This window comes from Anneissia japonica, unplaced genomic scaffold (genome assembly GCF_011630105.1).
Source record: "Anneissia japonica isolate Jap-2015-1 unplaced genomic scaffold, ASM1163010v1 scaffold16662_len1167910_cov178, whole genome shotgun sequence".
In the NCBI taxonomy this organism is placed as follows: domain Eukaryota; kingdom Metazoa; phylum Echinodermata; class Crinoidea; order Comatulida; family Comatulidae; genus Anneissia; species Anneissia japonica.
This window is the reverse complement of record NW_022732216.1, coordinates 14,954-26,828: the sequence shown is the minus strand read 5'-3', so window position 1 is coordinate 26,828 and position 11,875 is coordinate 14,954. Positions and strand designations below refer to the sequence as shown.

General features: G+C 33.1%; 1 protein-coding gene across 2 annotated transcripts in view; it reads right to left on the bottom strand.

Annotated features, from left to right (window-relative positions):
- Positions 1 to 11,533, bottom strand: part of LOC117115639 (cystine/glutamate transporter-like) — a 14,102-nt gene extending 2,569 nt beyond the window's left edge. The window contains exons 1-9 of one of the 2 annotated variants that reach the window (XM_033259516.1): positions 11,398 to 11,533; positions 8,347 to 8,903; positions 7,373 to 7,498; positions 6,244 to 6,340; positions 3,964 to 4,008; positions 3,099 to 3,222; positions 1,813 to 1,916; positions 662 to 758; positions 9 to 158 (exon numbers count right to left, since the gene is read on the bottom strand). In XM_033259516.1, coding sequence (XP_033115407.1) covers positions 9 to 158; positions 662 to 758; positions 1,813 to 1,916; positions 3,099 to 3,222; positions 3,964 to 4,008; positions 6,244 to 6,340; positions 7,373 to 7,498; positions 8,347 to 8,893 — 1,290 coding nt within the window. In that variant the 5' untranslated portion in view covers positions 8,894 to 8,903; positions 11,398 to 11,533. The remainder of the gene's footprint in view (positions 1 to 8; positions 159 to 661; positions 759 to 1,812; positions 1,917 to 3,098; positions 3,223 to 3,963; positions 4,009 to 6,243; positions 6,341 to 7,372; positions 7,499 to 8,346; positions 8,904 to 11,397) is intronic. The other variant, XM_033259517.1, reaches the window with a different exon arrangement.
- Between the last annotated feature and the right edge of the window lie 342 nt (positions 11,534 to 11,875).

Sequence of the window (11,875 nt, the reverse complement as noted above, 5' to 3'; positions counted from 1 at the left end):
AACCTTACCTTAAACGGTCTTTTCCATTCTGGGTGTTTCCATCTATTGTATGGTATTGTTGCAGCAGACAGTCCAAGGAAAAGCCATTTGGTAAAACTTAGATAATTTATGAGGCTGTAGATACTATTACTTGTCAGACAAAGCAAGCAAAAGGGAACCTAAAATGAGATAAGAATATAAAACATTTACATATTATTATCATTATTGGTTTGTTACTGAGTTCATGCAAAATAAGTGTCCATTAGACATTCAAGTGTAAATGGGTACCAGGATCTTTACGTACACTGAGATCAAGAGGGTGGGGAAGACTGGGGCCAGTGCCCCGTGCCCAAGGAATGATAGGTGCACAGGAAAAATAATGCATTTTTAATACTCAAGATGGTAACATTACCTATTCTCTATAAATATGTCTGTAATAGTTTAAATCTAAGGCATCTAAGTACAAAAATCATAGGCGTAGTAGGTGGGTGGGATTTTCCCTAAATCCCTCAGGGCCCTCTGACCATTGTCACCATACCTCTGGCAGCTATATTAGCTCAGGGCAAAAGGCCACTCTCCCTGATTAGGTAATGTATTTGCTTCAGTGTCATATCTAAGAGTTGGGGAAATGATGGAGACATGAAGGGTATATAGTGGGAAGAGTAGTGGGGTACTGGCTTACCATAATTAGAATAGCAGGTACTGGAGTCTTGTAGTTGATATGAATCATAGAAAATAATGTTGGTAGCTGTCCCTCACGAGAAGAAGCAAAATACATTCTGAGATATAAAATAGACAATTAAAATGCATTTTTGTTTTCCATTTCTTTTTCTAAAAAAGCTTTGATACATACATTACAAGGTAAGAAATAAAATGATACACTTGAATAAGCATATATTATTAGCAGGGGGAGGGCTAAGCTTTCCAGTGGGGTTCTGACAATTTCATGCAAAAATTACAAGAGTCTTGAGGTGGGGGTTCTGGGAAAACTTTAAGCAGTTCTGAGATGTTTCAGCTTTTATTTAGCCAAAAAAAAAAAAAATACTAAAGAGACTGGAGGATAGGGGGCTTGTTTTAACTGATGAAGGGCTAAGCACTGCAACTGATTAGAAAGAGTATTTTTATGTTGTTATCAGCTATCATCTCATAAGTTCCTATTGTATTTTTCTCATTAGTGTGCACAGTTAGATCTATGTGCAGTATTATGTCACTGTGAAAGGCTTTGTTCTCTGTCTCTTACTGATTAACACCAGGGAACAGTTAAATTCATAACAATACTAAACTGTATAATAAAAAAAAAACTGTAATAATAATTTAAATGTTCCCTGTTAACACTAGTTTATTTTCCTTGATGTTAATTGCCTTCCACTACTGTAGTTTTTCTCTACTGCTGATATTGCCTGGATTTTATCCATTATTTAATATATATTATATTTAAAGGATCCAAGGAACTCAAAATTCAAAAAAGAAGATTATAAGTTGTTTTCTAGGTGACTGGGTAACTTGCAAAGACAATGGCCTGTATGGTTATGAACCGTGGTTATAAGGACAGGGGTCAGATTTATCAAACTAGAAATCAGCCTAAATTGGTCTTAAGTCCATTTTTTTTGCTCAAGTCAAATTTATCCATATTGCTTAGCTTAAAAATTGCTTAAAATTAGAAAATCGATTGTACATTGGCGCCATCTAAGAACGAGTTTTAAGTCAAGATTTTGCTAAGATTGGGTAATAAATCAGTTTAAGATATTTATTAGGGACATCTTAACTTTTTTGACTTAAGACATTTGCTAAGCTGAGATTGATAAATCCCAGGCTAGGCCATTAAAAACTCACCTGGAAGTTGAGAAAATTGAACCATTAGCAGATCCAATGCATGAAGCAGTAACAATCATTGCCACAACCCACAACATTTGACTAAATGCAGCCTGCCAATATGCCTGTTGACAGATTCAAATAATATATTGTTAGTCAAACTGGGCACATTAATATTTTACTTAACTATTATTCTATTATTTATATGTAACAGTAGCATATTTTTCCCCAGATACAAACAAAAGCACACCACATTACACATCAAAACCCACAGTAATAAAAGCCACAGCCCAAAACCAAATGCACAAGAAAATTTCCAAGAGCACTAAAAAAATTAAAATAATCAACACAATAAAAAAAAAAAGAACTGAATTTAAAGGATAAAATGGATGGAAAATTTTCTAAATTTAAATTGATATTTACATATTTATTGGCTTTCATTTGGAAATTAAAACAAACATATATTTTCTTTTAAAAAAATACATGATATATTGTACATACCATATTTATTCGAATAAACGCCACGGGCAAATAAACACCCCCTCAAAAATTCTTCTTAACAATAAATGCCCCGAGGCGATTATTCTAATAAATAGGGTACTACTACGGTATATCATAGAGTATGCAAACCCTCAAAATTTCATGATAAAAAGTGTATACTATAAATTTTTGTTTTTTATCTTAATATTTTTAATACTTTTATCTTTTTATTTTAATGTAATTGTCCTCCAGTTGCCAACGATTCAATTTTTATTACCAAAGGCTTAGCTGTATATGAATTTTTATGTATTTTAATGTTTTGTATGAATTTTTGAATCTATTTTTTGAATACAATATACCTGAATAATTATTAATAGCAATATTGGTACAATATAGAATTTTTTGAAGTGTGCAGCTTAATTGAGACAGCTGCATTTTTAAGGGCTGCGCTTGTATTGTCAAAACAAATGAAATTGTATATGCTTTGCTTAAGGTATGCAATATGCACTACATAAAAATGACATTATTATTATTTTATGTACAGGGCTGTGAACTGTTATACAAATAGTATACATCTGTGAAATATTGGTTTTTTATATTATGGTTCTATTCAAACTGCTATTTGTAGTGCATTCAATAGTAATAGTGGGGTCTATAATATATAAAACAATTTTTTTTATGCTGACATTTTTACTAATGATAATGTGCCATACATGCATGCTAACGAATGCTGTAGACTTTTAAAAAAAATTCAAGCATTTTGTGCATTTTTTTAATTTGATACGAGCGCTGTGTAAACATCTTATTTATTGTTAACGTTAACTTACCAAGGCAACTGCCTCAGAATTTAAAACATCTTGAGCTGACAGAACAGTGAAGTATGATATGTTGACAAGAAGGTACAATGATGTTATCAAAACCATCGAGATGATAATTGAAAGTGGAATAGTTCTATGGATGAATGATGAACGCAGGATTACCAAAATGTTTTGGTTGGATTATCGTGGTTGTGCACATACAGTTAGAACCCTTATTAGGGACACCTTCCGGACCAAAATAATATCCCTATTAAAGTGTCACACTAAATCAAATACATCAGAAATCTCATGAGCAGAAAACATCAAAGAAAATAACACAGTATAGTCACTATAGAAATTTAAACAGGAGTAAGTTGCACAATTTAATCATGAACAGGTAAAAATTGTGAGGAATTTAAACAGGAACATGTAAAAATTGTGAGGAATTACGGTATTAATCAGAAACATGTATTTGTGAGGAATTTAATCAGAAACAGGTAATTGTCAAGAATTTAATCAGGGACAAGTAAAATTTGGAGGAATTAAATCAGGAACAGGTACAAACTCTGAGCAATTAAATCAGGAAAAGGTACAAATTGTGAGGAATTTAATCAGGGACAGGTAAAAATAGTGAGGAATTTAATCAGGAAAAAGTAAACATTGCAAAGATTTAATCAAGGACAGGTAAAAATTGTGAAGAATTTAATCAGGGACAGGTAAAAATTGTGAGGAATTTTAACAGGAACAAATAAAAATTTTGAAGAATTTAATCAGGAACAGGTAAAAATTATAAAGAATTTAATCATGGACAGACAGGTACAAATTGTGAGGAATTTAATCAGGAACAGGTAAAAATTGTTAGGAATTAAATCAGGTAGAGGTAAACATTTCTCACCTTTGAGGCTTTTGAATTTCTTCAGTAAGCTGTGGTAGACTTTGCCTAGTATAAAATAAAAATGGAAAGTAGAATAACTCACTTTTTGGACAATAATTTTAATATATTTCATTTTTTCCTGCGTGCCAACATAATTCAGTACTTTAGTACTGTTGACAGCTACAATTTACTGTTATAAGCTCCATTCCTGGCAAAATTTCAGTTAAGAAATCTCTGACTTTTATACAGTATATTATAAATATTTATAAATATAATACAAAATTGCTAGTTTAACTAAATTTAGACATTCGTTAAAACATGAAAAAAAAAAAGTAAAGTAATACTGCAATTTGATTTTTTTGTGTTCCACAAAATTTTGTGATAGATCTGCGAAGAAATGTATTGGGCGAGGGAAACATTATCCTAGTACTGTAACACTGTAGGCTAGGCCAAGCTTTACCTTGACTTACTGTAGGTTCTGTTATCAGTCATTAAAACGACCTACATGATATTTACTGTACACTTGTTAAATATATAATATTTCATTGAAATTATTTCAAATTTGTTAAAAAATGATTCTGAACTGGATTTTGACAATTAAACAAACATCGCAGGACTACTCGATCGACCGCAGTGTGCGAGATGCAAAGTACAAAACCTAATCTCATTAGAGAGGGCACACTTTATTTATCGCTCACGATTGTATCGGCGATGTAAACAGTTCAGTAAAACAGATTAATTAATGATTTTTTTTTTTAATTAATTGTGGGATGAATTAAAATATTTTATCAGAGTTCATTCCAGCGGATGCATTCTACAACCTCTGGATTTGCCTCGTAAAGAAGTTGTTGAGAAAATGATAATCTTATATTTAAATTAGTCACTATTTCTCTTTTTTTTTTGTGTAAAACTAAAATTTATGCCAATATTTTTCCATGGTTTATAATAACTAGAGTATTATGCATGCATTATTTTTAAAAAAATATATTTTATAGTGAAAATTTGCAGGGAATGGGGCCTTAATAAATTCCCATATTAGCGGTATAACTATAATTTTTTACAATTTTTAGAATATTCAAAAATCAAAAACAATTATGGTGACATATGCATTTATGCTGGAATACAAATTACAGAATTATCAAGCTTCATCCGTGAGAAAGACTTCAGATGATGAAAAGAACAATGGAGTACTACTTTATTGACAATACTGCAATTAAGCTGTTGCAAGCATTTATAAATGAAGTTGACATTCTGAATATATTGCTTCTCATCTTTTGCTTAAAATAATAGTGTAGTACTGTAGACCATAATTGGTTTGACACCTGTTCCATTCTAATTTCTAGTGCATATATACTGGTATATTTAATGCAGTGCTACTAATTATTATCTTATTTTTACTTGGTTTTTGTGCGAGTTGGGTTGGGCTAACTTGGAATTCATTCCGAATTGGTTGTGGTCCAATAGCCCCGGGGCGGATCCAAAATTTTTCAAACAGAAAAGTACAGTAAGTAGCGATTATTTCAACACATATATCATTGATATGCATTTAAATTTTAAAATTTATAAACCAAAACATGCCAACCCCCAATTTCCTCTACTGGATCTTCCCCTGCCCCTGCAATAGCCTGTGTTACAGTATGTTGGACCAAGTTCAGTATTGTCAAAATGAGAAATTATATTCCAGTAATTTTTTTAAGATACAGAGTCAATCAAGGTGCATAGCACCAAGGATAGAGTTTGGGATGGTATTCCAAAACAGACCAACTACCAAAAAATACAGCTAAAAAATTGGTGTATTACAAATATCATTAATATGTACAACTGAAAGTCAAACTATTTTTATACTTTGTTCCGCAAACTTATTTTTATAAAGATCGTCAGAGGGAAGGTAGAAAAAAATAAAAGTAAAATGTTGCTTTCTTAATTAGCAAATTGTTTTGCCAAAAACATCTAAAATGGGAAGAGAAAATAAAAATAAAAGTTTAATGGTCAATGTAAACAGTGTAGTAATGGGATGGTTAGATGCTTTAAATTTATATAATTTGGAAGAATCATCTTTTTTGAGATTTCAAGGCAGTGGTGGGTGAAATAAAGATAAAGAAAAAACTTTCATTTCTTTTCCTAAAATTTCAAAATTTTTGTGGTGTGCTAATTGGCCAAAAATAGGATTTTACTTTTATTCAAAATCATCACTATTGGCAGGCGGAGTGTTCGCGAAACAAGGTATAAAAAAAGTCTTGCCTTTATACAGTACACTAAATATTGCATGCTGAAATTTCAACAACAAAAAAATGCTCCTACCATCCTGAATATGCATACATTCCTGAATAAAGTGCTAGAGGAAGATTTGCATACTGGATGTCTGATTGAAAGCCCTCGTTAAAATGATCCCTATGACCTGAAATAGAAAATCCAAAGTAAACAGTGTATTTCAATGACATTCATGACTAAAAAAAAACAAATATATTTTTTAAACAGAAAAGAGGATTTAAATTGTTGGCTACAATTATAATGATTATTGGGCTTTGTAATGAAAAGTACAGATTAAAAAACAACATGTCATGGAACGAACGTTACTCTGAATAATGAGAGTGAAGCCATGATTCAACGCTTCGACCCTTCGGGTCATCTTCAGATGACCCAATAAAGGCCGAAATGCTGAATCATGGCCTCCCATACAAAAAAAGGGATGGTCTTTCATAATGTCAGAATCATTCTTAAGTCAACGCTGTTGACTTGAGATATCAAACCTATCATCAAACTCTACAAAGTGAACGTAACAATATTTCAACCTTCAGACTCATGTCAATACGAAAAATCATTTTGTTTATATATTTTGAATTATATTCCTTTTTTTTTTTTTTTTACTGAAAATGAAATATGGTGTCCAGTTTCTTTTTATTATTTTTCTCTTAATTTGTTCATGTTGTACTCTTTTTGACAATTTGACTGTATTGGATTGGAGGTATTTATTCAAATTGTCCTTCTGGTGCTGAATTGGGCAGAACAGCCTTCTGTTTTCCGAAGAGTGTACTGCATTCTTTAACGTGGACATGGGCCCATTATTGCACACAAGACCAACTGCTTAAAAGTTTGTGAAACTTGCATTTCAGCCCTCAAGCTTAAACACAAGTCCCGATCAGCGATGGGAATTGAACCTACTTACTGCTGTCACTGTAAGGTAGCCCCTCCATAAAATTTCAGCATCCATTTGTGATTTCTGGGCATCCCATTTTTGGGATGTGTACCACAGTTTGTGGAACACAGATTATGAAACATTGAGGTGTGCTTAGTATGCATATTAATCAAAATAACCCACATAAATCTCAAAAGATAAAATTTCACACTATTCTCTTCTAGTGTTGAGATTGAAAGTTTTTGTAGGTATTGTAAGAAAATTATTACAGTACGATTATATGTTTGTCATTACCTTTGAAAAAAAGATAAATTCCAGGTACTATGATGGTGATGAGCCCAAGAACTTTAGCAACAGTTAGGAATTGCTGTATCCTGGATGTCCACTTTACACTCACGCAATTAATATAGAAAAGGCAACCTGCACAAACAACAGATACTGTAATTTTAAAACAAAGTGAATAGCAAACTAAGCTAAAATCTGACGTTTAAAGTTGACACTATCAGAGGTAGAAATTGTGCATTAATATTAAACTAATGTAGTAAGCAGCAGTACTGTAGTAGCAGCAGTACTGTAGTAGCAGCAGTAGCAGTAGTGTAGCAGTAGTAGTAGTAGTAGTAATAGTAGTACAGTAGTAGTAGTAGTAATAGTAGTACAGTAGTAGTAGTAGTAGTAGTAGTAGTAGTAGTAGTAGTGTAGTAGTAATAGTAGTACAGTAGTAGTAGTAGTAATAGTAGTACAGTAGTAGTAGTAGTAATAGTAGTACAGTAGTAGTAGTAGTAATAGTAGTACAGTAGTAGTAGTAGTAATAGTAGTACAGTAGTAGTAGTAGTAATAGTAGTACAGTAGTAGTAGTAGTAATAGTAGTACAGTAGTAGTAGTAGTAATAGTAGTACAGTAGTAGTAGTAGTAATAGTAGTACAGTAGTAGTAGTAGTAATAGTAGTACAGTAGTAGTAGTAGTAATAGTAGTACAGTAGTAGTAGTAGTGGTAGTAGTAGTAGTAGTTAGTAGAAGTAGCAGCAACAGTACCAGTAGCATTAACTGCAGCAGTGTAGTAATGTGGAAATACAGTAGTATCAAGTATTATTAGCACTGTAATACTGTACAACAGGTAGTGGTAATAGTAGTAGAGTAAAGTTAGTAGTAAATAGAGCCTACAGTACATTGTCAGTGTACAGTATTTTGATGTTTTTAAATACTTTTAGTCAAAACTAAAATAAACATAACCAAAGTTGATAATAATATATTTTGATAAATTTTACTTACAAGTTAGTACTGCAGTGATAAGACGGATTGCAACTTCCGGGAGGTCTTCACAAGTGGAACCTATTAATGGTTTCAGGATGTACACAGAAGCAGTCAAAAGAACAACCATTATGCTGCCAGTGCGAACTGCTACCAATGATGTCCATATTCTAAGAAAGCCTATCATAGGTCCAAAACTTTCTAGTAAATAAATATAGTCTCCTCCTGATTTAGAATATGTGGTGCCCAGCTCTCCATAACTGAGAGCGCCAAGGGTGTTGACGATGCCGCAGACAACCCACAAGACCAGCGATATATTCACATTAGGAACCTCCTGAAGAATTCCCTTTGGTGAGACAAAGATACCTGAGCCAATGGCAGAACCAACAATTACAGAAATACAGGAGGCTAGTCCAAGTTGACGTTTTAGTACCACAGGGCCATCATTTGTAACTACGGTTTTGTACCTAGGATCACTGGTGAAGTTTGTTTCATCCTCATCACTTGTATCCTGATCAGGAAGGAGGGGTACGGCATCGTACTGTATTGTGATTTCTCGCATTCTCATTTCCTTTCACCTATTGAAAATTTAATGATTTACAGTATTAGCTTTAAAATCTTTTTTTTTTCTGTCTGTTTTCTGCGTTTGATGTTTTTGATGAATGATTTGACACATAAAGTGAACAATGGAAAGAAAATTTCAACTCCTAATAGACCGAATCGGCGCCATCAGCTATTACTGGACACGTGACATATAGTGGGTACTAAATGTAAACAGCCACATCGTAAACCACATTGCGCTCAGTTTGAACAAAGTATCTTGAAAGTTATGATGTTTTTTAGACAGCGACCCAAAGTAAAGTAAAGGCAGTAGGCCTACAGTATGTCTTTTTTTTTAATAGTGATTTATAATTACTTTGGCAATCTCTGTGCAATTTATTTAGGCTCTGGAATGCTGCTAGTGTAGGCTACATAATACAGGTATAGGCCTAAGCTGCACTCTAGTGTTAGCCTTGACCAGGGTCCGGACCAGGGAGGAAGTTGTTATGCCTCGACTGTAGTCGATTAGGTAATAAAGTAGAAAATAACAAGCGCTAATGCACTTTCGCACCTAACTTTTAATTCTTAATTTTTTTACTTCAATATTCTTCTTACAGTCAGAACATATAATTATAACATGTTCACATGATTCAACCACTCACAAAGTTCCTTTTTAACAAATAAGTACAGCAAATCTGTGCTCACTAGCATGACGAGCCTACTGCCATTTTGCAATCAGTATGAAATTGCCAGTTTTATGTAATTAAACATTTATGAAAACTTATTTATTTGCGTTCGTATGTCATTTCAGGTATGCGTTATATTTATGGTGTTTGATTATGATGTGTATTCATGTGACATGAAATTCACAATCCATGTACAATATTATTACTTTAAAAAGATTAGTAATGATCCAAATGCATACACGGACAAAATAGTAATATATTATTACGTACTGGCTGGCATTAGGGTACCGGGAACAGGTCAAAACGGCAAAAAACAAAAACGGCAATAAGTCAAAACGGCAATGACCAAAAAAACGGCAAAAAACCAAAACAGCAACACTTTAGACCAAAACGGCAATGACCAAAACGGCAATAATAAATACCAAAACGGCAATGATAAGTACCAAAACGGCAACAAACCAAAACAGCAATGTCAACTACCAAAACGGCAATAGGCATAGACCAAAACGGCAAAGGAACAAAAATCAATGCCAAGACTGCAGCGCCACCTGGCTCGGGCAGCAGTTTATAACATCCACGACGAATTATTTCGTTATTTTAAAGTGTTATTATTATTATTATTTTTATTTCTTCTTATTATTATTATTAATGTTGTCATTCTTTAAAGTGTTTTTTTTTCTTTTGCGCGTTTTTACTTAAATGTTTACTGCTTTCATATTGTGATTGCCAATCATTTTACTATTGAATTTGTATGTTTTACTATTATTATTATTATTATTATTATAATTATTATTATTATTATTATTAATGTTGTTCTTCTTTTGCAATTTTTACTTCTACTGTATGACAATTTAGCTTCATTTTCACCGTATTTATCGTTGTACACTTTCATGTTTATAATTGGTTTTATGTAGTGCCCCATTGCAATTGGAAGTTTTACTTTTTAAAGAAAACTTTCATAGACCATCCTTGCATCATCTTTTATTGTATATACTTTCTGTCCTGCCTTGTGCGAATTTTTTTGTTTTGTACAATGTTTTGATGATGAGAAATAAACTGAACTGATGATATACCAAAATAAATATTGAATCAGAATGGTCTGTTAATTTTATTTGAGTTGTACTAAAGGTAACGCCCATGGAATGTTACTTTCAATAAACATTTTAATTTTTAAAAAAAGGCGTTTTAAGCAAACTATTGTTGATTTTATTTAGCCATTTTCATTCAGTATGTCATTTTGGAAGTGTTGCCGTTTTTGTTTATTGCCGTTTTGACTTATTGCCGTTTTAGTCTTGCCGTTTTGACTTTTTGCCGTTTTGGTCCATTGCCGTTCTGGTCTAAAAGTGTTGCTGTTTTAGTTTTTTGCCGTTTTTTTGGTCATTGCCGTTTTGACTTATTGCCGTCGATACCCTAATGCCAGCCAGTACGTAATAATATATTTGTTTAGGCCTAGGCCTATGACATGTCATATGATGATCATCGTCCTCTCAGCAGTAATTATTAACATCCTATGATTTAATTTTGGATTTAAAATAACTGTAAAATAATACTCTTGTAACGAATGGGGAGATTCGTTATTTCTTTTTTTCATGCTGCGATAGCATTTCCCATGAATATTCTTGACTTAGCCTAGGCCTAAAAAGTACTTCAGTGCATAGGCCTATAGGCCCTATGATGATGTATGCCTAGGCCTATACTTTACTAATGTTTTGCCGGGTGGCTGGACTTTCTTGAGGCCCAGCCACCTGGCATATCCATACGAACGGAAACAATTCGTTTCAAACTATATCTCTGAAACACATAATATAACGAAATAAATCAAAATAAACAAGGAGTCTATGCCTACCTCGCTTACCAACATTAGTATCATTATTAGAAAACAACCATCACTTTTTGAAAAGCATTCACGTCCACATATATTCGCTGTTTTGATTTTAACTGAGACCAGCGTGACCACTCACAATTTTTGATATACCCAAGATAGAGCACTCGCATTGTAAAAATGAGGCGGAAGTCGTGCCCAACGTAGGCGGCGCCCTTTTTTTAACCATGCACGTTTCCTATACTTCGGATAGAGATCCTGCTGCAGACCGGCAGCGAGACATAAGTCAGCCACGCTTTGCAAAGCAGCCAGGCTTTGCAAAACAGTGACGTAGCTTGGCTCTTCCATTTTTAGCATAAGGGAAACTGTTTTTGAAGGTAGTATCGCGTCATTTTACGTCAAACCATAACAATCTGCGTCAATGTAGGTAAATTTGCGTCAATATACGTAAATTCCCGTGAAATTAACGTCAACACTAAAAAAAAATCTGAGTGTTTGAGGT